The sequence below is a fragment of the Solanum stenotomum genome, chromosome 1, assembly GCF_019186545.1.
Source record: "Solanum stenotomum isolate F172 chromosome 1, ASM1918654v1, whole genome shotgun sequence".
NCBI classification, from domain to species: domain Eukaryota; kingdom Viridiplantae; phylum Streptophyta; class Magnoliopsida; order Solanales; family Solanaceae; genus Solanum; species Solanum stenotomum.
The window spans coordinates 19,038,291-19,063,154 of record NC_064282.1 but is presented as its reverse complement, the minus strand read 5'-3'; the positions used below and the strand labels follow the sequence as shown (position 1 = coordinate 19,063,154).

The following is a 24,864-nucleotide window of genomic DNA, read 5'->3' as shown; positions in this document are numbered from 1 at the left end:
GTGGTATGTATTTTCACAATCATTAGTTTATGCTTTAAGGATAAATGATAAGACGTAATAATTTTCAATTTCCTTTACAGTATTAATGTTTGTTACTACGTAATTTTGTATGTAAGATAATATAATGTTTTAGTTTAATGACTGATAGTTTTTAAGTATTATTTTATAAATTTCATGATATTAAATTTCCGCGCGAAGCGCGGGTAATTTTACTAGTATATATATAAAAGAGAACCCTAGGCCCGCCTCCAAAAGGATAAGTTGCGTTGGAATTGATAAAGTTCTGTGGAGTTCATAATTGCATAAAAGGAGCCAAAGTAGTGGCTGCGGCGCGTTGAGGCACTTCTTCGACGGTCCCCGTACGCCTAATTCCCTTTTAATTTGTTTATTTCCAAAACTAGCCTTCCCCTTTCATGAAAATTTGTGACTTTTATGAATAGTTGTGACTTTAATGAAGAGTTGTGACTTCTATGAAAAGTTGTGACTTTTATGAAAAATTATGACTTTAATGAAAAGTTGCGACTTTAATGAAAATTTGTGACTTATATGAAAGGTTGTGACCTTTCCGAAGGGTTGCAACATTTTAAAATAGTTGTTGTCACGACCCGATTCCTCGAATCATGATGACACCTACTATAACCTACCATTAGGTAAGCCAACCCGTAACCCGGAACAACAAATAATGGGTCTGAGGGCAGAAACTAAACAAGAGTAGGCAAAATTTAAGATAACAACATAAACAGGCGGAAGAAAACCAAAACATATATACAAATAAAGATCCTTCCCAGAACCTGGAAGTCACTAGTACAGAGCTACCAACAAAACGAGTACAAGTCCCAAAAGTGGACCACAGAGACTGGACTGTCTCAAAAGGTAAAAGACAAGTCTATATACAGTTATACACAGATGGAGACTGAAATAGTACAAAACGTCGTGTGCTCACCCCCGTCTCCCCGTCTCCAGATCAGACTACTCCAAACTGGATCAACGCTGGCCACTGGTGCTCGAACCTGCATCACGAAATAGATGTAGAGCGTAGCATGAGTACCAAAACAACAGGTACCTAGCAGGCATCATAGAAAGACTGAACTTGAAAATTAAAGACAATATGAAAAGAAGGAATAACACAAACCGAAGTCAAGAACGAAAATCTAACTAACAATGGAATGCACACAAGTGTAGAAAGAACTAACTAAAGTAATCTATAAGCTAACTACACCTAACTGGATTCCCATAAGCCCAGAAGGTACACTCGTGCGCAAGTTAAATAAAAACCCAAACGGATCCCCATAAGCCCGATGAGTACACATAATAACTATAACAAGAATTGCATATAAAAATCTAAGAACAGAGAACATTGAATCAGAACCTCAACCCCAATTAGTAGAATCTAACAATATGGAGGCCGGACCTCGAACCGGATGCTCACCAGAAGTATCCAAGTAACCAATCACAAGTATCAAGTAACTGAGGCCGGAACTCTAACCGGATGCTCTATATAAGTATCTGGGCAATAGAGGCCGGACCTTAAACCGGATGCTCTATAAAGGTGCCAATGTAGCTGCTGAAAGAGTACTAATTGATCCACACCCATAAATGTCTATGGAACGCCATCCACACTTAGTCAATCAATGTAAGTCCTTGGAACCGAATTGAAAATCAAATTCCAGTCGTGAAGCAGAATTAGTGTCGCCGACGTAACTCGTGAAGTCATAACATCGGGAAAAATAAGAATAACTATAGTCGGAGCAAGCGTTTCGCGTAGCTAAAGCCCAAACTATCAGACTCAAGTCTGCTACACCAGTCTACAAGGATCTAAGCCGGTCGAGATCCGAATCATGCATTTCTAAGCCAAGCCCTAGTCAAACCTAAACTAAGGCCCAACATGTTTCAAATAAACAACAATTAAGCATGCAAGCACGCCACATAGCGAGAAAGGGTCAATTAATAACACAAAGCATGCTCACAGTTACCCGATAATTCTCGAAATAGGCCGAAAACATGATTTTTAAACACCTATACATGATTCAATAACTATCCAACCCAAATCCCAACTAATCAACATGCATTCACATTCTCGAGTTCAATCTAAGAGAGGAAAACCGTAGCCTACCTATAGGCCAATCACACGTGCTCCAAAATCACTTCTCCAGAGCTTCCCTTTTCGAACGACATCGAAACGCTGCCCCGCTATCAAAAATCGAGTCACAATGTTATTACGGTCGTTTAGACACCAAAATCACAACAAATGGAGACGGGTCAATTTTGGAGTCAAAACGGGAATCATGGGACCCCCACCGAACTGTCCGAATTTGACTCCGTCATGACACCCTAAACAATACCCCAAACTTGTGTTCCAAAATGGAACACCATTCGGGGCTCAAAACGCAGCAAAAACCAACAAGCAAGAAAATCACACTTTAATCAACTAAAAAGAAAACATTGCAGCAATCTAAACTCAAAATCTACAAGGATCTAATGGTGCCCATCACTCCTTGAATACTCTACGACAAATCCACGACAATTGTCAACACGTGGGACTTGGAATCACCCAAAATCGAGCTAAAATGAGTGAGATATGACCAAAACAAGGATGCCAAAAACAAAAGCTCGAAAAAGGGTACATCAGTCAGGTTTATCGCAAAATTTATATCGAACTACGCATACCCAACAACTTCCGAACACTCTACTGCGAAGCCACCAAAAATACAAAGCTCTCGCATTTTGAATCGCCTAATTCGGATGAAAGATGAGAGAGTTATGAGGGTTTCAAGTTTGGAAAATATTGCTGATGAATCTGTATTTTATAGCATATTTTTTGAAATTTTCCAAAAACTAAAATCTCCAATGGGGTGCTCCGATCTCGTTCGGAACCCTGTGCACGCAAACGAGATATACAACCATACCAAATTTGATATTCTAAACTCAATGACACAGTCAAAATTTTTATACGAGGTCATCTTGACAAAAAGTGGGTCCCACACCCAAATGCCAATTTAAGTCAAAAACCACAAAAGAGCTCCGAAAAATATCGAAACCTCGGGACACAAAAGAAAGGTCAATCTAGACCAAACTTGACATTCCGGAGCTAACCGCGTAGACTGAATTCTCATCCGTGCGCATTTACTCAGAATGTTGACCAAAGTCAAACTTTGGCTTAAAGTTAAAACGCCTAATCGCATCGATTCCCACTGAAAACCTCGGGAGTCATGCTGACCATGCTACTAGCATAAAATGACCCTTCCAGAGTTGATGGAATCGTCAGAAATGGATTCCGATGTCATCTTCTTGAACTTTTGATCGAAAATGATCGTTCAAGGTTCATAAGCTCCAAAACACAAAAACTCGCACCAAAACCAAACGAACGACCAGGTGACCGAACTGTCAGTCCCAATAAGTCATAAATGACTTGGGGTTGCTACAGGACCTCTCTAAACGACACACAGAAGGCTAGACACAGAAATGACCAGGATGGTCATTACAGTTGTGACTTTTCCTATAATGCACAATAAACATTTGTTCACCCTACTATTTGTTGTCTATAAATAGAGGGATTTTCTCTAATTTTAAAACAACAAAAATCAGAACTTCTTCTTCTGCACAATTAAATATTCGTATACTTTGCTCCTGTTGACAAACAACACTTCTTTTTCTGCACAATTAAATATTCGTGTACTTTGCATATGTTGAGTGGCTCAATGACACCATTGCTTATGTTACAGATCATGATATGTATTTTTACGGTCATTAATTTAGGCTTATGTTATTAAGGATAAATGATAAGATGTTATAATTTTAATTTTCTTTACATTATTAATGTTTGTTACTACACAATCTTGTATGTAAGATAATATCGTGTTTTAGTTTTAATGACTGATAGGATTTAAATATTATTTTATAAATTCCGTGATATTATATTCCCGCGCGAGGCGCGAGTAATTTACTAGTTTATGTTATAAATTTAAATATTTTGCATCCCCTATCTTCCTCTTTTCTTACAGTGCTTACTGGTTTGCAACCTTGGTAGTTTTCCCTCTTAACCCTTACCAACACTAGCAAGAAAATACCCGAACCGACTCAACTCGACCCGACCCCCACTAGGTACAATCCCTTCTCTATTCTAAATTGGGCAGTCGGAGCCGTCGAGCTTAGCGGCTTTAGAGACAATTATTTGAATCGTTTTCCCCAAATAACGGAGTAATTGGGGAAAGTGGTCAGAATTTGCCGCAGATTAATACCCTGAAGAGGGAGGAATAAAAGACTGGAACTTGAGGAATACCCACAATTCCTCTTTTCCATACACTATCAAAAAGTTTGATTGGATATACATCTTGCCCTGAAGTAAGTATTTGTTTATCAAGGTACTTTTGAACTGTAATTTAATCTTTTTTTGTTGACATGCTTATCGAATTTGTAGTGGATGAACTAATATTAGCTTCCTAGATATCTTTTAAGTCATTATGTGTTTTGATTTTTCAATTGTAATCCAGAGAATTTTCGTTTTCTTTCTTTCTTTCACCCTACAATTAGCTTGCACACGAAATAGGGAGCAAAAAGACTTGAACTTTAGGAATACCCACAATTTCTTTTATATATTTGAGATACACTTTAAGTAACTCAAGTTTAATTGGGTAGATATATTGCTTGGAAGTCTTTGTTTATTAAGATACTTGTAAAAATGTAATTTTTTTTGTTGATACTTCTTTGGGTGCTTATGGAATTTGTAGTGGATGAACTAATAATTTGTTCCTCGGGAAATTTTTTATTATTAATTTGTTCCTCTCTTCTTACCGTGCTTACTGTTTTGCAATCTTGGTAGTTTGCCCTCTTAACCCTTACCGGCACTAGCAAGAAAATACCCGACCCGACTCGACTCGACCCGACCCCCACTAAGTACAATCCCTTCTCCATTCTAAACTGGGCAGTCGGAGCCGTCGAGCTTAGCGGCTTTAGAGACAGTTATTTGAATCGTTTCCCCCAAATAACGGAGTAATTGGGGAAAGTGGTCAGAATTTGCCGCAGATTAATACCCTGAAGAGGGAGGAATAAAAGACTGGAACTTAAGGAATACCCACAATTCCTTTTTCCATACACTATCAAAAAGTTTGATTGGGTATACATCTTGCCCTGAAGTAAGTATCTGTTTATCAAGGTACTTTTGAACTGTAATTTAATCTTTTTTTTGTTGACATGCTTATCGAATTTGTAGTGGATGAACTAATATTAGCTTCCTGGATATCTTTTAAGTCATTATGTGTTTTGATTTTTCAATTGTAATCCAGAGAATTTTCATTTTCTTTCTTTCTTTCACCCTACAATTAGCTTGCACACGAAATAGGGAGCAAAAAGACTTGAACTTTAGGAATACCCACAATTTCTTTTATATATTTGAGATACATTTTAAGTAACTCAAATTTAATTGGGTAGATATATTGCTCGGAAGTCTTTGTTTATTAAGATACTTGTAAAAATGTAATCTTTTTTGTTGATACTTCTTTGGGTGCTGAATTTGTAGTGGATGAACTAATAATTTGTTCCTCGGGAAATCTTATCAGTGATCATGTATTAATTTAAGTGTTTTTTATTCTTTGTCCCCCCTCTTCCCCCGCCCCCCCACCCACACACAATTAGCTTGCACCCGAAACAAGGAGCAAAAAAAATACTGATACTTAATTTGAGGAATACCCAATTTTTCCCTCCCTCCAGGATATACTTTATGTTATAGAGGTTCCATTGAGTGGTCATCTTGGTCTGGACTCTTGAGTTAATTAAAAGCGGTATGAAAGGTTCTTAATAATTCTAAACCTTGGCTATTTTGGTACCTCGTTAGATGTTTATGGAGTTTGCAGTGGATGAATTGACAATTATCTGGCTTGACATTTTGTTGTTGATCTTGTTCTTTTAAGTCGACTGGATGTTGACAAATATCCATGTTTAATACACTCTCTAATGGCCCTTAGATGTGTTAGGTGCTTTATACACTTTTGACTCTGATTCAAGTAAATCAAAAGTGCTCGAGTTAGGGGGGTTTAAATCATATGAGTTAGGATTGTTAAATCCTAGCATGTAACTGATTATTACAAATAAAGAAATCACGCCCACCTTCACGTCCATTTAATAAATTCACATTTTTTTATATGAAATTGCATTCTGCATCACTGCATGAATTTCTTGTTGAATATGCATAAAGCTGACCATTATTGTAATACCCTATGATTAAACCCAAGTATTAAATTAGGGCAATTTAGTCATTAGCTTTAGTTAAAAAAAAGGAGGGGGAGTGGGCTTTAGTCCAGAGGCGTATCCAAGAGGGGGTCACCGGGTTCACGTGAACCCATGCTCCCCTCCTGAAATCATATATAGAAGTGTTATATTTTTTTAAAAAGATTTAAATATAGATATGTGAACCCACACTTGAAGTATCATAGCGTGTGATTATGATTGGGTGCACTTCTCTAAGTGAGGTTAATAACTTGAATCTTGTATTTATCTCGTTTTACTTTCCTTTCTAAATTTGGGTAACGCTTCTCTAAGTGGTTTGGATAGGTAAAAATAACTTTGGACCTATAATTTTAAAATTTTAATTATTTTTAGTGATAAGAATCTAAATGTTAAACCGATCAAATTTATATCTTAGATTCACATTTTTGTAATCAGGGGCGGCTCTAATAAATCGGTGGCCTAAAGCCAAATCCGAATGGAGGCCTTAAATTTGAATATATATATTTTTATGAAATTTTATTATAGTCAATTATTTGATCTTTCTTGAGACATAACATTCATAATTTGTCAAATTTCTATTACTTCTTTGCTCTTTTATAAAAAGTTTTTATTTTCTATAAATAATACTCGATATTTTTTTAAAAAAATACTTATAACCTATCTTTTTTTTTAAAAAATGAGGCCCCTTAAATTTTGGAGCCTAAGGCAATTGCTTTTTTTGCAAAGCTGTAGAGCCACCCCGTTTGAAATAGTGCACCCATCGTCTCAAAATCCTGAATACGCCTCTGCTTTAGCCCCCTCTCATGTGCAAAAAAGAGGGCTTCATGACTGCTGAATCCGTTCAGCCTTCCTCCTCCCATTTACGCAGCAGTAACTAAAAAGAACAAAAAAAAAAAAAAAAGAACTCTTCTTGTTCTCCGGTGAATGAACGAAGAAAGGAAAAAAATTCAAGACTTTGATTCATAAGTAAAGAGAGAAGCAGAAGAGAAAGGTAAGTTCCTAAACTTAGTTTATAGATTTGATTTGTCTATTCTATGGCTATACAATTGGGTTGAGAGTTATCAAACATGAATTTAAGAAATAGAAAAATTTGTTAAATTTTCCCGAACGGGGGAGGGCATTTAATGATTGGAATGTAAATTGTTGTATTTTGACATACAACAAAGAAAAGAGATTGAGCAGCAAGACAATTTTGGTTGTTTAAAGCACAAATTTGAATAATTTTGGAAAGAACTTTGAATGGAATAAGGATCTGGTAAGTTGGTAATATAATGGGCTAATTGAATTACTCAAAGTATGAGTAAATATAGTTGGACGAAGTGAGAATCAACCATGACATCCCATGGGTTGGGTATTCTAAATTTATTATGAATTAGCTTAAACGAGATTTCAACACGAGATCGATGTGATGTGATTGTAGAGTGATTGAAGGGAGGGCATACAGGTTGCTAGAGGTGACAAAGTTAGGTATTTCAACACGGGTACTATGACTAGTAATCTTACCATAATTTGTGTTTATAACTTCATGATTTATACATGGCTTACAAAGGGAGTGATTTACTGAAATGTTTTGAACTTGCATATGTGATAAGTCTTTTAATTGATATGATATCAAAATAGTTATTTGAAGATGAACTCATTTTTAGAAGACACGTTTATTGATACTTGAGATGTGATTACTGTTATCGAAAGAGTTTAACATTTACTTGAGAAATAGTATTTTGACATGTGTTTTTGATAAAAGTTTTATATACTATGGTTTGATAAGAACTTAAATGTCTTATAACATTTTGAAATGTTTCTACTATTTACAAAGAAAATTATAAACGAGGGTAGACCTTGATGGATCCTGTAGCTAACGGGGGTTCGTTAGACCGGGTGAACCTTTTAGTTACAGATTACCGATAAAGCCCTTGCTAGTGGGAAGGTAGAACTAGTGTACCGTTATCGATATCCCTCGAGTAGGGATCTACCGATATGAATATTTAACTCCTTATGAGGAGTTCACTGTTATTGGTTACTTCTTGAAGAAGAAGGCCACACTGATTACATGATTCATCCTTTGAAACCTCCCAAATATAAGATTTGATATGAAAGTGTTTTTCTGAGTTTATTCCTAGAAGTTCATATTGATTTTGCTTACATAAGACAAATAAGATTGAATATTATTACCGTTTCTGAAAAGGCATTGATTACATCATTTTGACTATCATACTAGCATGTTTTGAGACTTGTCCCTTATTAAAATGGTTGTGGTTAAGTGTTATTACTCACTGAGCTAGCGTCTCACTCCTTGCTAAATGTTTTTACGGAGAACTCAAGTGGTATTGATGAGGATTTCATTAACTAGAGAGCGATTTGGTAGCATTTGGTGAACCCCGCATTGCTTCGCGTGGCAAGAGATTTATCGAATTGCTATGTGTTTTTTTTTTTTAAAACTCTTTGAGTCGCTCCATTTGTCAGTCCTTTATTAGATTCATGATTATTCCTTCGTATTGTAGTCAAATGACTAGTTTTAAACTTCTATTCGTAATGGGAGAAGAATTGGTATAATTGTGTGGCGATTGAATTGTTGATGGATATTGGGTCATGAGTTAGAGATGTTATTAGCTGTATTGTTGATTTCTATGACAGGGAGAAATTGGATAGGCCCAAAAACAAAAGAAACTCTACCCGATTTTCTTATATTAAAGCTTGCTTTGGGATTCTTTCCCCTTAGAGCCGGTCACAGACCTAATTTGGGTCTTGACAATTATAGTTTGAAACTTTAAGACGACTTTCAACAATTTTTCACAAGATGGTGTATTGTTTGAGTTGATTCAGGTTACTTTGAGCATGGTGTGGTGTGTTAATTGTGCACAGGACAAGCCGACTAAAGATGTGGAGGGTAAAATGTAAGCTACATCACCTAGAATTCTTCTTCATTATAATACTCCTCTCCTTCATTTTATTTTATGTATATGGTTTATTTATTCTAAGATGCTTCATTTATGTATATATGTTTCATTCTAAGATGCTTCATTCCATTACATTATAGATGTTGTTCCTTCTGTGGAAAAGTACTTGAAGAAGATAATTTTTCTATTGAGCCCACTTTCGTCAAGAATGCTTCTGGACAGGTTAGTTCTTTCTTTCTTCTCCTTCTTGATGCATATGGGTTGCTATGTTTTAGACAGTTTGTTTTCCTTCCCTAAGATGCAATCCTAGATAGCTTTGATGGGGTGATTAATCTCTCTTAAACATTGTTATTAATTGTTAAAATAGAGTTTTCAAGGGGCAATGTGAGCACTGTTTAGAAAATAGAGGACATTTCATGAGGAAGACTGAGGACATCTGACTGCTGACAACCTTTTTCTTTATAAGCATGTGACTGCTGATAACCCCTTTCTTTATTAGTATGTGGCTGTAGTGGTCTGTGAATGTTATGAAATGAGTGAAAACTAGGGATGTCAAAATGAGTCCAAAAACAAAGGACCCGTTGACCCACTCAGATTTTTATGGGTTGCGCTCAAAGTAATTTAAAATTGGGTAAGTTCTTTTGAGAAATAAAACTGGATAAATTTTATGGGTAGTTCCTTACCTTTGTCAATAGTTCTATTTCTTCAAAACAGTATTGTTGAACAGGCTATATGTATGGTTATTTGTACACTATGTTTTTTCGATTTGTATTCTATCAAGACTAACTTAAATCATTTATAGAGCCAATTGTCAGGAAGCAGGGTGAGCACTATCCAAAGTAATTATTCAGTTTCACGTGAAAGAACACTAAAAGAAGGTATCCTATATATCTCTGATTGTTGTTTCCTCACAATGCGTTATGCTTACTGTACCTATTCGTATGACTTCTAAAATTTTCCTTTTCTGCTGAATGATTGATTGATTCTATTAGGGAAATTAGACAATTTTTGCTGATCTAGTTCTTGATTTTCAGTGGAAGTTGTATTACTTTCTAGAGTACAGTTGCATTTCCTTTGCATCAGATTTGGTCTGTATTATTAACATAATAAACGTTACATTCATAGTTTAGTTAGTATTTTTGTGTTAATGTGAGACTTGAATTCTAGTTTCCTGTAAGATTGGTGATGTGCTGCTCATTGTCATTATAGGCATTCACGTGGAACTATTTTTGAAAGTCTTCCAGTTAAGGAACTGTCTAATTGTGTCAAAATCAACTAATTGTATAGCTCAACAATGAATGTTGTGTTCTTGTTGATTGGTCACAACTCTCTCCTGATATGTCAACATAAGAGGTTTTGTTGATGGGCCAAGTGCAGCACTGCACTTAGAGTGCTAGTTTATGTAGCTATTATAGCAAAACACTGACTAGGCCTATCATATGGTCGATTAATCTGGTTAATATGATGTTGTAACACTACACTTAGAGGTGCACAAGCTATGTAGCACATATTGGGCTTGACAATACATTAATCTTCTCTTTGGTGTCAATATGATTTATTTATTTTGAAATTTTAAAAAATAAAAAATCAGATTGACACCAAAGAGAAGATCAAGTATGGTGTCAATATGATTTTTAAGTATGAAGTTCTGGCTGATGCATTTTTTTTGTCTTCCCCTTCCTGCAGCATATGAGGGTATAGAGGGTATGCTTTATGGGCTAGGAATTGATGGTGGTGATTCAATAGCTCGTCCAGCTTTGTCCTTCTATACGGTATGATTCATTATGCTTGGATCATACCTCTACTAGTAGGATATATCATTCTATTTCTGAATCTGTTCCTTTCAGATAGCAGTTGAAAAGAGTTTCACAAGGGGGCGCAGGAAAGAGCAAGTTCAAGCTGCTTGTCTTTACATTGCATGTAGGTGAGAGATTGTGTTTTATGATATTCTTTTTCAAAATATTATTTGTTCCCTAAGGGAAAAAAGAAGTGGGATAACTTGTAATGAAGCTTGACATGTAGGCAGGTTGACGTGAATCATGTTGTCTGTGCATCAGTGGTTGAAACAAAAAGAGAACATTGATTTTGTAAAACACAGGAACAACCCACCTGCATATGAGAATCCCATATTTCCGTTATAGTGGTTTGATTTTAGAGTGAGTGGTTTTAGCAGTTCTATAAGTATAATCAGTTATTTGATTTTAGGGAAATTTGCTCTTTTGATCCTTCAAATATTGACAAGTTTTCGTTTTGGTCCTTGTGATATATAACTAAGCATATTTAACTCTCAATTAATTAAAACGTGTAGGTTTGATCCCTCTACTTGTGAGTTATATGTTGTCTGCATACGATTATTCATTGAGTGTAAGTATCCAAGAAAAAACATGCTTTAAATGTTGACCTGAATTCTGTGCTGATAGTGGAACTAATTAATATGGTGGCTAAGTGAAAGAACTTAAACATTATAAACTTGACCTGGTTAATTGTGGATGAATCTATCAACTGTATTCTGCAGCATGGAGGATACCAAACCAACACAGTTTTCTTTAGTACGTAAGTAGAAAGAGTAACAAGGAAAGTAATCGTTTTGATTAAATGTTCTAATGTATTTCCTTGGTTCAAGCTACTTTACTAGTTACCAATTGGGGTTTCTTTATGTTTATTTTTCTTGCAGGGAGAACAAAAAGCCATTCCTACTCATTGACTTTTCTGAGTACTTGAGGATAAATGTGTACGTAAGCTTCATTTTTGTTTTGATGTAACACTTTGGATCAGTAATCACGAGCAAGAACTTAATGGTTTCCCTTTAGGACAGGAATTTTTATTATCCTATTCAGTATTATGATATTCTGCTTAGTATTTACCCCTTAGCTCCTTCTTGTAGTTATATTGTGAACTAGATCTCATGTGTGAATCTTGTGCGGTTAGAGTAAATTACAGAAATCTTGCTTCATGTTTAGCTAGATATGAAAGCAGCCTTGTGTGAAGTTGTACGCAGTGTTGGATTTGTGAAAGATAAAGGAGATCTTCTTTTTTAGCGGGAAGGAAATTTAAGACAGAAAAGGAATTGACTTTTGAGAAAGTTGCTGGATTATATGCTTTACAACCCTTCCAAAAATCTTCATGAAAAGGGTATATGATTTACAACCCTTCCAAAAATCTTCATGAAAAGGGTATATGCTTTATAACCCTTCCAAATATCTTCATCTAAAAACAACCCTTTCAAATATCTTCATCAAAAAACAACCCTTCCAAATATCTTCCTCAAAAAAACTACCCTTCCAAATGTACTCTTGAATAATCCTCAGCGTGACTGATTGGCTTTTGAATTTGAGGGCAGTTTCTCCCTTGCTGCAGTACCTCTTAACTCCCTACTTCGACAAGTTTCCTTTCCTCATCGGAAGAATCTAGGTGACCGTTTGCATATTAATAACTTAACATATTGTTAATTATGGAGGTTTCTTAGTACAATGCCTTGTTACTAATCATGAACAGTATTCTACTCTAAGCAAGTCCTATTGTCTTTAGGTCATTCATGAAGGGTTATACCTAAAGTTGGACAGTTGGAAAAACATTTACCCAATCACTATCTTTATTATCATAATTGAAACCTGTTCTCTTACTAAATGCAGGTATGTATTAGGAGCTGTATTCTTACAGCTTTGCAAGATTCTACACCTTGAAGACCACCCAATTGTTCAAAAACCTGTGGATCCGAGCCTGTTCATTCATCGATTTACTGATCGTAAGTATTTATGATTTGCTGGTTAGCTTTAATGTTTCTTTTTTCTTCTTTCTTGATCACCTTGTCACAGGTATCAACTTTGTGGCAGGGTTTATATATATTTTTTATTTATCCTTTGGTTTCTTGATTACGTTTTTGGATTTTCATGATGAGAAGTTTAAGGATCTTGTTTTGTAAGAATTTTATTCTGCAAGCGTGGTATTTGTTGCCATTGTTCTGGCAGTTAATTCTCTGTGGATGCTCATAAATGGATCTTGGTTACATCTTTTTCTTTGCCTCATCCGTGAGCCAACGATGTAGCATCTTTTAATCTCTTTTTTAAATAGAAGAGCAAAAAGGTTTTAGATTAGCACTAAGGTTCTAGATTGGTACACTGTGCCTTGAGGTACGCTGTTATGGAAAACACACCACTAGTTGATACATGGGGGCGGGAAATGCAGTTTAAAGCAGTTGAGGCTCAAAAAAACAGACAGGTTAACGTTTTGGTGGGCAAACTGGTTCTATTTATGTCACCGTCTGGTAAACCTGCTTTTTGGTTAGATGACTCATTTATCGTTAGCTCCTTTTGTAGACTAGAGCTTTTGCCTTTTTGTGTGGTGGTCTTGCCAGATTTAGCATCATTAGTTCAAATCAAAATTAGTGGCTACTCTTTGGAGGGATCAAATCAGATCCGTACTAATAAAGATTAGAACCACTCAGGTATTCAATTCTAGGTTTCTTACATGTGTGGGTTTTCATAATTGGTATTGTCTATAAGGAACATTAATGGTTTTTATGTCATATTTTCAAAAAAATAGTAATATGCTTAACTGTTAGTTTGAGATCAGTACGTTATAGAATAGACATATCCACAAGATGAGTGTGGTCAAATATAGATGTTGTGATGGATGTGATGTTAAACATGATTGGACAAAATTAGATATGATCACATTGATAGAGGTGCAAGCAGCACTCAGAGGAGAATGTTGATTGAGAGGTTTTGCTATATCTTACACAGACCTCTATATGCACTGGTTCACAAATGCGAGAGTTTGAGATTGAGGGTACTAAAAGGGGAAAAAGTAGACTTCAAATCACGATGAGCAAATTTTCTAGGAAGACTTATGATATATCAGATCAATGTGGATAGAACTGGGAAGAGACTGCTATGGTAAAGGATCTATATAGACTATACTAACATATTGGGACCAAGTCTTAATCATTGCTGTTACACTTCCGTCTGTTGTCTGTCAGAAGTCCTTTCCTTTCAGTATTCTAGGGATTTGTATGTCAATGTAGGGATAGATGGGAGATCCATAAAACATCTTATTTTCCTTTAAAGAGCAAATTATTTAGTAGTTACATGAGTGTATCCCAAATAGAATAAAATAGATAGAAACAATTCACATTGCCGACACAACTCATTCGAGATTGAGCAGGTAATTCATGCTTTATATATGACGGAGTTAGTTAGAAATCAAAAGGTATGTTTAAGCTTTCATGGACTGTGTCTCACTCTTCCAGATTGCTAACCACTTTTCACACCTTTTATGTACACTATTCCAAATTTAAAATCCATCGACATACCCCAGATAAATAGTTGGTACTGGACCCACCTCACATCCCAGAATAGCTGCTAGGACCTGGATATTGACAGCCTTAGGAATAACATACTCTTTCTCCAATTAACATGAATCCCCGAAACTGCTTCAAAATTATAATAAGCCATAGATATTTTAGTTGGTTTGCTTAAGTGTCGCAAAAGAACCAATGAATCATTTGCATAGAGAAGATGAGTGGTCTCTGTATTGTCTCCCTCCCTAGAGCCTTTAAATCCTTTCAGCCAACCTTTTTATTGAGCACCAGACTTGGTCCTTCCACTGCAATGAAGAAAAGGAAAGGTGATAACAGATCATCTTACCTCAGGCCTCTCTCGGAAGAAACGAATCCCTCCGGAGAAGAACTATTTACCAGGATGGAAATCTCATCATTTTATATGCAAAGAATATCCAGTTAATCTATTTTTGGGAAGACAATTGGCTGGGCAATGGCCTCTTAAAGTAACTGTATCTAGATTGTGTACACACAAAACTATCAGCAAGGGCAAAAGTAAGTGAGGTATGAAATAACCAAGGATGGAACCTCTCTTTCAGAAGACATTTGAATGACTTGGATTTGGACAGAATCACTGCCTACTTTAACAATCTCAATCAATTTAATGGCGTGTCAACGCATCAGGAGAACTATGTTGGGTGGGAGACAGAACATGAATTTTTTCAGTAAGGCCAGCATACCATTTGAAGAACAATAAAAACAATACACAGACACTATGGCCCAGGAGACAACTGTGGAAGGCAAATATACCTTACAATTGGCCTGCTTTGTATGGCTAGTGGTTAAAATGTCTTGCTTGACAGAAGACAGGTTGGAAAGAAGGGGGATACACCTATGCTCTATCTGCCTTCTATGTGGAGAATATGCAGAAACAAATGAGGACATATGCCCCATTTGTTGGGTATTTGAAGAGGCGCACATATGCCCCAGTGAGGAGGTGCTAGAGGTTGGATATAGTGGGTAGGGGTAGGCCAAAAAAGTATTGGGGAGAGGTGATTAATCAGGACATGATGCAACTTCAACTTACCCAGGATATGACATTTGATAGGAGGGTGTGGAGGTTGCGGATTAGGGTAGAAGGTTAGTAGGTAGTGAAGTGTTGTCTATTATAGTTTTATCCTTATCCTCGTAATGTATTGCTTTTGATTTCTAACACCATTTGTTTGTTTATTGTATTTAGTTTATCACACTATTTTGGTGTTGTTTCCTTTAATTAGTTGTTATGTTTCCTTCTGTCGTTTTTCCTTTGCATACCTACTATGATTTGCTGTACTTGAGCCAAGGTTCCTTTGGCAATAGCCTCTCTACCTCCACGAGGTAGAGGTAAGGTCTGCATACACTCTACCCTCCCAGACCTCACTTGTGGGATATCACTAGGTATGTCGTTGTTGTTGTTAGCTTGCTGGAGTTCTCAAGTGAAGACTATCAATTTATAATGTAGGTTTATTTGGGGGAAGGAAGCCAAACATTTCTAGATCTGCTCTTCACATTTTGGCTAGCATGAAGCGAGATTGGATGCAGGTTATACATCATTTTTCTGTATATAATTTTGTGTTACTGGATTATTTCTTTAGAATTACAGTGTTCTTTTGATAATTCAAACCAAAATAAAATCCACATTTGGTTGAGAGAATGGGTTGTTGTCTCGTTGTATGGCCTTGGGAGATTCTCATTGCAAGGACAAACATATCTCTATCTTGGTTTACCATATATTGGGACCCCATGTTGTGTTATCCACACTCCAGTTAACAAGGCCTAGGCCTGGGTGGGCTGGGAGGGGGGTACATGTTAATGTCCGACATTGGTTGAGAGAATGACTTGCTGTCTCCTTATAGGATCTTGGACAATCCTAAGCTCATGAGCTAGCTTTTGGGATTGATTTAGACCCAAGGTCCATTTACTTAACATAGATACAAATTACTTGCTTTTTTGCACTAATCCACAAATTGTCCATAGACAGGGAGAAAGCCAAGTGGATTATGTGGAGCTGCACTGTACATTGCTTCTCTTTCACATGGACTGAGTTGTTCTAAATCAGAAATTGTAAGTGGTCTTTCTAGGTTCCTTTATTTTGATTGTCAGCATTCAGATTCTTTGATCCTGTTTGGATTGACTTATAAGCCAAAAACCATAAGTTAAGATATGTAATTTATGGCTTTTGGCTTATTTTTGTTATTTTGACTTAAAAACAAGTGCTTGAAAGCACTTTTTAATTTTATCCAAACACTACAAAATGCTTAAAAGCTATTTTAGCTTAAAAGCACCTAAAATAAGCCAATCCAAACAGTCTCTTTACAGACAGACTTCACGTTGTAAGTTTTATTCGGTTTTGAGAAACTCTTATGTGCTTTAGCTAGTTTTCAAGGACTACTTGTTCTTAATCTCATGAAGTTCAGAATTTTTCCTCATCGAACTTAACAACTGTTCATGTTCTACTCTCTTGGCTTATTTCATGTTCTAGCCTATGTAGCACAAACACTGGCACTAGTTCACATTTATTTAGGGTGACATAACAAATGAGCGTGATATTTCCTTTTTCCTTTTAATCAACAGATCAAAGTGGTGCACATTTGCGAAGCAACACTGACAAAGCGTTTGATTGAATTTGAGAACACAGAATCTGGGAGCTTAACGGTATGTAGCATCAAGGCTGGTAGGATCAATACTGCTGGAACTTCAATTTTCAAAGTTTGAAAAGCTTCATGTGCATTTATTTAGTCATGTGTGTAGGTCCTTTAACTTTAGTGGGAAGGGGGCAGCTGTTAAAGTAGGATCCTAAAAGCAATCTAGTAATAGGTGTGTGCTCCTGTAATGCTCAAATTTTGTGTTTTTTCTCTGAGTTTGATACCATTGTGAATACTGAAAATATAATAAAGAAAGGAAGGAATCTAAAGGAAGAACAAGCATTATGGGGTTTGGGTTCTTATCTTAAAGTTGACAGGGGTCAGGGTAAGGTGTAAAATGTAATTGTTACCAAAGCTGGAACCAATATTGTAAAACTTCTGTAGTGCATTTACTCCAATTACATAGATAAACGCGTGTTCATGTCATTCGGTGAGAGTTGCAATTTTTCCTCTTATTTATGAATATTTATGTTTCTTAACGCTCTTCATTAAAACACTTATCTAAAGTAAAAGGGAGTCTATTTATTTTTTCACACAAGCTTATTGAAATAAGAGTATTTGAATTATAAGGATAAAACGGAATGTATGTACATATATGTATTGTTTACGGAAGATTTATTTATGTTTTAAAGTATTCAAAATTAAGCATATATGTCATTCGTTAATAATTTAGTTCACATATATCTTTATTGTTAAACAATACTGGGTCCAATACATCTTTAAATTAACTGAAGTCTTCAATTAATTACTTACAAAGGGCCAAAAAAAAAAAAACGAGCCAATAAAAGATGTATCTAGTGTGCTACTGTCATCAGATTTGATATGTCATGAAGCCACTCAAAGCCTGCACTCTGGAGAAGATTTTAATTCCATCTGTCTTCGACCTCTTGCTTCTTTTTGTCCCTGCCTTTTCTTAGAGTTCTGCTAGTGGGATCTTAAAAGAACTCGCCTGTGGGCTGCGCGCCTCAGCCTTCAAGTCATTTTGTTGCTCTTGTCCATGGGAAATCATCACCAGTGATGTGCTATTTTTTATGAGCCTGACGTGTCTGATGACATATTTAATATTGTTGACAGTTAAAACAAATTTTCCTGTGTATTTAAAAGTTTTAACCCCTCCCTTTTCCTTGGCACATTATAGTTGGAGTTTGATGCAATTTGATTCAGTTGTCATGGCGTGTAGGCCAAAAAATTCCTTTCCAAGTTTCATACTAATTCTTGAATTACTTGCAACTAGATTGATGAGTTCAATACAAGAGCTGAGGAGCTTGAGAAAGAAGAGACGCTGGCCCTGCAACTTTATTCGGGGTCAAAAGGATCTGGGATCACAGAAGTGCTGTGTGAACACAAGAAAAGCGTGAAGCTGCCTTTTGCCCATGGCCTTTGTGAAAGTTGTTATACTGATGTAATTACTTATTACCGGTCCTTTTAAGTTTTTAGTAGTATTGCGAAGTCATATATATAATACTTATGAATCTGTTTGCAGTTTGTAAAACTTTCAGGTGGGCTTGATGGAGGATCTGAACCTCCATCCTTCCAACGTGCTGAGAGGGAAAGATTAATGGCAAAACAAGATGCTGAAGAAATTGCGGAGGATCCAAGTTTTCCCATGTCCAGTCAGATGGAGAACAATGTCGGCGAGTATTTGGAGGTACTCCTCAGAGCTTTTACTTATCCAAAGCATTATTACCTTGTAGTCAGGAAGTAGAATGTATGCTCTCAAGGCTTTTGACTTCTGGAAAAGACACAGCTCAAGTTCTGAAAATTTCAAGATGGAAGGATGGATTTGAAAGAAAAGAATAGGCATCTATAATAAAATAGAGTAGGGTAGGAAGAAGAGGATTTCTTCGTAGATGCTAGGTTTTCTTGGGATTGAATTCCAAATTATGAGCTTGCAAAAGGAACCTAAAAGCACAACCTGCAAATGGGTGAACTGTATGATTGTTGAAAACTTGCAAGAGCTACCTCATAACTACTAAGTAATGTGGATGTTTGTGCTTTGGCAAAAGATCCTTTCAGTAGACTCATAACTCTTCCCTTTGTTTCTGGATTCTGAAGATATTAAGAACTTAATGAACTTCTAAGTTCTAAACATCTAGCTACCTAAATATAGAATCCAAACTATGTTGAGATGCAGATTCATGAATTCAAAAAAGGATGTAGAGTTCCGAGAAATCTTTGGGTTCTAAAGGCATTTCATTGGTGTAATGTAAGAAATCCGTCGACTAGACTTATCTTTGGCATATGTATCCTTTCAGTTCCACAGGCAGAATTTGTGAAAAATAAACAAAAATCAGCTAATGATGAGCTAAATTGTTTCCTGTCTGGGAATATGAGATTGATTTCAAACTTCCCCTAGTCAATGCAAGTTGAACTGCAGAAATCCAAAAGAGGCCTATATCTTGGTATGCTTGTTCCAGTCTGTTATTTGTCATATTATGCTTTAATATAATCTTTAGCTAGTAAGAAGTGTATACTAGTTACAGAAATGGGGAATGTCTGCTGGAAAAGAGTCTTCATATTTACTTACCTCAACCTCTCTGGTTGAGCAAATCAATTATTCTGCGTAGCCAATATGAATTATTCTTCTGCGAGATAAATCTTTGTAATGCAGACTTCCCCTTTTGACTGTTTGTATTTTGGTCTGGTATTTACTTCTGCTGATACTAATTCTTAGCTTTAGATGGTATGTTAAGGAAATATCCAGCATTTCTTGTGATTTCTTTTGAAGTATTTCCTTAGGCAGCTCCATACTGCAACTAATACCAAGTTCTTGAGTTTAGGTGTTTACTGGAAATATGCCAGGTTTTGCTTGCTTTCTGAATAGTGCCTCATCATTTATATGTTGTTTTTTTTTTCTTTTGGTTGATGATCAGCCTGATAAGGAAGGGAACACCCAGAGTGTGAAAAATGTGCATATATCAGGATCTGAGCAAGTAGGTAAGCAATATTTTCTCCAGGAACTAGAATGATGGAGAAACTTAGTCCTGGATCAGAATTAGAGAATTAAGTCACTTTTCTACATTTTCGAAAAAAAGAAGAAAAAAATAAGTCTTTTTTCTCTCAATTACAGGAGCATTCTCAGTGGATAAAACTGATCATATTGCGACTCCTGATACATTACATGGCATGGATGGTATTGATCATGATGAATCAGGAAACTTTTCCGATATCGATGATGTAGAGGTGTGCTACTTCTTTCATGTTTGTAAAATCTAGTAGGGACAATTCCACTGCTCACATTCCTCGAATGTTTTCATAAATTATCTGTCAGTCTAGATGCAAAAGCTGTGATTTTGTCTGATTTCATTCCGCTCTTCATCATGTGATACTTAGCAAATCATAGTATGATACTACCCGACCCTGCTTTCTTCCTTTGCTTAGGAAACATCATCGATAATAAGGGAAGTAACATGTAACAGATACTGGAAATTAAGTAACTGCTCATTAAAGACTTTTATAATGGTATTAGTTCTACATTTATGGGTATGTATTTTCTGGTTCACTAACTTGTCATGGCTGTTACCCTATACCTGCATTGTTGTCAGGTTGACAGTTATCTTCACAATGAGCAGGAAAAGAAATACAAGAAGATCATTTGGGAAACAATGAACCGAGAATATCTTGAGGTGAATTATTTTATTTATTTTTATGAATCACCATGTGAAGTCGTATGTAGATCGCAAGGTCCTATAGTGGTTTTAGGATTTATTAGTGCATAAGAAGTACTTGAATGAACGTCTCTGATTCTTGAGATTACAATTATCAGTTATAATGGGAATCTTGTCATGAATTTAGGATAGATTGATTTTCTTAATTAAGGATTTTTGATGATGCTTTGTATAGTCTACTAAGTTGACAGTGATTAAGCCATGAGTCTTTTTCTAACTTTTGCTCCCTTTTGTCCATCTTCAGGATTATTTTGCTTATCACATAACAGTAGTCTGCACTAACTTCATTAAAGAAAGAAAAAACAGTAGTCTGCACTCAGTGACTCTCTTTCTTACTGCCTCTTCCTTCTTCTAACTGACCTTGCTGATCAATATTTGTAGGAACAAGCAGCCAAGGAAGCTGCTGTATTAGAAGCCAAGAAGCAACATGAGTTCATTTTAGCTAACTGTCCGGAGGATGTACAAAAGTTTGCTGCTGCTGCTGCTGCTTCTGTTGCAAAGTCAAAAAAGGTAACTCTGAACTTATATTGAGTTTGTTACCTGGTGAAAATTGATGCTTAAAGTTTCAAGTTGAGGAACTAAGAAACTATAAAGAAGGGAAATTTGTTGATGTCGCCGGTAGTTAAGAATTTGATGGTTGTTAACATATTCAAACTCAGAAAATATTTGAAAATGACTTGTATTTTCTCTTGTGATTCGAAGAACTCAGGGCTTGGATACAATGATCCAAAAGTGAGACAAAAACACAGTTTTTTTAATGGTCAAATTTTGAGATTGTTTTCGCTACTCTTGCATGGGGAGGAATAGGGGCTATTAGTTTCTTAGTAAGTTCATAATGTTAATTGCCAATTTTGTCTGTTTTGATCTTGTCAGTTATCCAACAGTTTTATAATATAACAAAAAAGAATGGCAAGATTGGTCTGTGGTTGTGATATTTCTTATCTTCTTGATAAATTAAATCATCTATTGCCCTAAGATGGTACCAAAAACTTACATTTTTATCTGCACGACTGGCCTTCCAAAATTTCCACCCAACCATCTCTCAACATTTTCTTTACACTTAAAAGTATCAAAAAATACCAAAGAACTCCTAGTCTCAATTCCTTCAATTAATCATCTATTCCTCTCTCCTTCTCTTCCCAATAGCGCTCCTCTTTCAACTCATTAGGCCTCTTCAACTAAAATGAATTAAATACCAATTCTACTTGAAGGATGAGTAAATAAAACTCCACAAGCTGGTGAAAAGTAGGTGGGATTTGTGTCTTCCCCCCGTCCACCTTTCTTGAACTTACAATATCAACTGGCTACACTTGTTCTCTCTTCCTTAAGTTACTTTGCCACAAGAATAGCACATGCATGTGGCCTATCACCAAAAAGAAAAAGTGCGTGCATGTGATATTTCTTATACACAGTACTTGCTCTAGATGCCTTGTGGAATAAGCTTACACTCTGCTTTATGATATCATCTGCAGGAAAAACAACAGAAAAGGGCTGCAGAACTGAAAAATACCGGCCCTGCTCAAACTGCTGCAGAAGCAACAAAGCAAATGTTAGCTAAAAAGGTGTGTGTGATAGAGGAGAGAAATGTACAATCTTTAGCATTCTATTTGCACGGATCTCTGTGTTCTGGAAGCTTCTTACTGTTTCCTTGTGTTCAGTATCCAAAAACTATAGTACTTAAATGAATTGCTAATTGGGGAACTTACGCAAATGCAGAGGTGAACCCACATGTGTATTTAGGGGTGCACGTGCACCCGTTAACTTCGGAAAAAATCATCTATATATATGTATATCCATCTTGAGAAACTGGTAGAAACTAAATATAATTAATAGTCTTGGAAAACATAAAAGGGTGCTTTGGACTGCTGGTACACGCAAATACATCCACCCACGTGAACTGGGTTCTATCCCAGATACTACCTCTTTTTTTAGTTTAATATTAGTGAACTTGGAGTTTTCAAATTCTAGGTTCGCCTCTGCAGTCAAATGTACACTTCGGCCATCACTAACATGGCCGAAATATACACTATAGATACATTTTGGTTGTATGTGTAGTGTATAGGTATGTGTATATATGTATAGTATATGTATATTTAATATAAAGTATACATTATCTATACACCGTGTACATATTTTATAAACTTGATGTCCATATGGTTGTTGACTGTAATATTCCTTACTAATCTGTAGATTATGTATCTTCGTTGTTATCTGAAACCATAATTTCTAATATCTTCTGGAAGTTTGTCTTTGTTGCTCCATGTTTAGCCTCTACAATATGGTTATATGCTGTAAATCTTTTTGATGGTTGCCAGCATACCCTCATTGCTGAGGAATACAACTTTACTTTATCAAAAAAAAAAAACAATATGGTTATATGCACTAGGATAAGTGAAAGAGATTTGGAGTTCTGTAGTTTTTGAGAAAGATATTTTGTTCATTTGATCCACAAAATATCAAAATGTTTCTTGGAATCCTTTATTTATTTGTATGTAATGCAGTTTCAAGTTGTAGCTTCTTTTTCCTTGTAATTTATCCGAGTAAATTTAATGAAAATCCATACTTGCAGACTTGCAGAATGTTTCAGTTTTTTCTTGTTAAGTGTTTGTTTTTCTCAATTTCAACATTTCTGTTGCTTTTGGCCTGAGTTTGATAGAGTTTAAGGATTGCAAATGAGCTTGCAAGTCCATTTACCTATATGAATATGTAACTATGAAGTTCACAAAAAAGTTCTAGTTTCTTCCCATTGTTCACAATCATTTTTTGGCCTCTGTCTTATGTTTGTATTGTGTGGTATATCTTCCTGTTTGCGTGAACCAATATTCATAGATTTATCGGTTCTGTTGTTTTCCACTTACGCTGCTTTATATCATGTGATGCAGAGGCTGAGCAATAAGATCAACTACGATGTGCTAGAGAAGCTTTTTGATGATTCTGTATGTGCTTCTCCTACTCCAAAAATTCTTGAGAATTCCTTTATACCTTCTGCTGTTACTTTCAATTTTGCTTAGATGTCAATTCCTTTGCCAGAGTATTGTTTTCTTTTTTAAAAAAAAATCTTCAGTTTTGACCTTATTAGGTAGATGGAATCTTGGGTGTTGGGGGTGGATGGAGATGGCTGGTATTTGAGACATCATTATGCATAATATTTGGATATTTAAGAAGCTGGGAAGTACTTAAATAATGAAAACTTAGTTATGCTGCATCAAAATATTATAGAATTTTCCATTTTTCCAGTTCTACTGCTTGCTCAATTTGTAATTACTGGGAACTGCATGTGAGAAACTCTACTATTACAAGCGTAAGTTTTGTATCCTAACCCTTTCCTCTGTAAAGGGAACTGAGTTACAGTTTCTTGAAAAGGAGAAATGTATGGTTTATCTTTAGTTGGGTTCCGGATTTTCTTGTGATTAATATAAAAAGATTTGACAACCAAACACACTCATAAAATTTGGAAGAGAGATAAGAAACCTTGAAACTACAAGTCCTAGTAGAACTTCTGTAGCACCCTGAAAATTTATAGTTACATGTGTGTTCATCTAAAGGACAAATTACACAAATCCTTTGGCTTATTGCTGTCATAACTCATCTCCATATATATGTGCAACTCATGGTCATTTTATTTATGCAGTTACCTGAGAACCCAAAGAAAGCTCGAACTGCATACGATTCAACAGATGATTACGGGGTAAAGAGCGACAAATTTGATCCAGAAGTAGATGAGAATTATGAAAACACATTTGGCGAGGATGTTGGAGGATATGGCTATGATCAAGACTATGATTTGGATGATTATTGAATTAATCTGCCTTCCATATGGCTGGTTTCCCCTTAAGAAACAGAGGATACAAGATGTCAGATAGCACATTTTCCTTCACTTGTATTAGGAACTGTTGGGATGGCTAACTGCATCTCAAAGTTATTTTCTTTTTAATTATCATTGATTAATTTATTTTCTGGGAACACTTCCCATTGCTGGAATGTTAAAAAGTGTGTATCAGCTTTACTTGTGAGAGAATTCGGTTCTTTCTTAGAATAAACGTTTGCATGATTGAAGTTGAATCTGGTAATCTGTTCTGTCTTGATAGGAATGTGCCGCCACGACTTAGAGGGTA

The 24,864-nt window shown here is 35.9% G+C and overlaps 1 protein-coding gene across 3 annotated transcripts; it reads left to right on the top strand.

Annotated features, from left to right (window-relative positions):
* Window positions 1-4,876: 4,876 nt before the first annotated feature.
* Window positions 4,877-24,805, top strand: LOC125843035 (transcription factor IIIB 60 kDa subunit). 3 transcript variants are annotated; one of them, XM_049522296.1, is made up of 20 exons: window positions 4,877-5,132; window positions 9,046-9,116; window positions 9,260-9,341; window positions 9,922-9,997; window positions 10,806-10,891; window positions 10,967-11,043; window positions 11,794-11,850; window positions 12,752-12,864; window positions 15,899-15,978; window positions 16,414-16,500; window positions 17,011-17,091; window positions 18,316-18,483; window positions 18,565-18,729; window positions 19,955-20,018; window positions 20,152-20,264; window positions 20,627-20,707; window positions 21,131-21,259; window positions 22,222-22,311; window positions 23,632-23,685; window positions 24,381-24,805. In XM_049522296.1, the coding sequence occupies exons 2-20, from the start codon at window positions 9,058-9,060 to the stop codon at window positions 24,546-24,548; spliced, it is 1,830 nt and encodes a 609-aa protein (XP_049378253.1). In that variant the 5' UTR covers window positions 4,877-5,132; window positions 9,046-9,057; the 3' UTR covers window positions 24,549-24,805. The 3 variants fall into 3 exon arrangements, with proteins under 3 accessions (XP_049378253.1, XP_049378243.1, XP_049378248.1); XM_049522286.1 differs by having other exon boundaries at window positions 4,877-5,152; XM_049522291.1 differs by lacking the exon at window positions 4,877-5,132 and having other exon boundaries at window positions 8,926-9,116.
* The last annotated feature ends 59 nt before the right edge of the window (window positions 24,806-24,864 follow it).

Coding starts and splice junctions, on each gene's coding strand:
- LOC125843035 (XM_049522296.1), top strand. CDS start 9,058: ATGGTGTGGTGTGTTAATTGTGCACAGGACAAGCCGACTAAAGATGTG. Junction 9,117..9,259: donor AAAGATGTGGAGGGTAAAAT/GTAAGCTACATC, acceptor ATTACATTATAG/ATGTTGTTCCTTCTGTGGAA. Junction 18,730..19,954: donor ATGTCGGCGAGTATTTGGAG/GTACTCCTCAGA, acceptor GTTGATGATCAG/CCTGATAAGGAAGGGAACAC.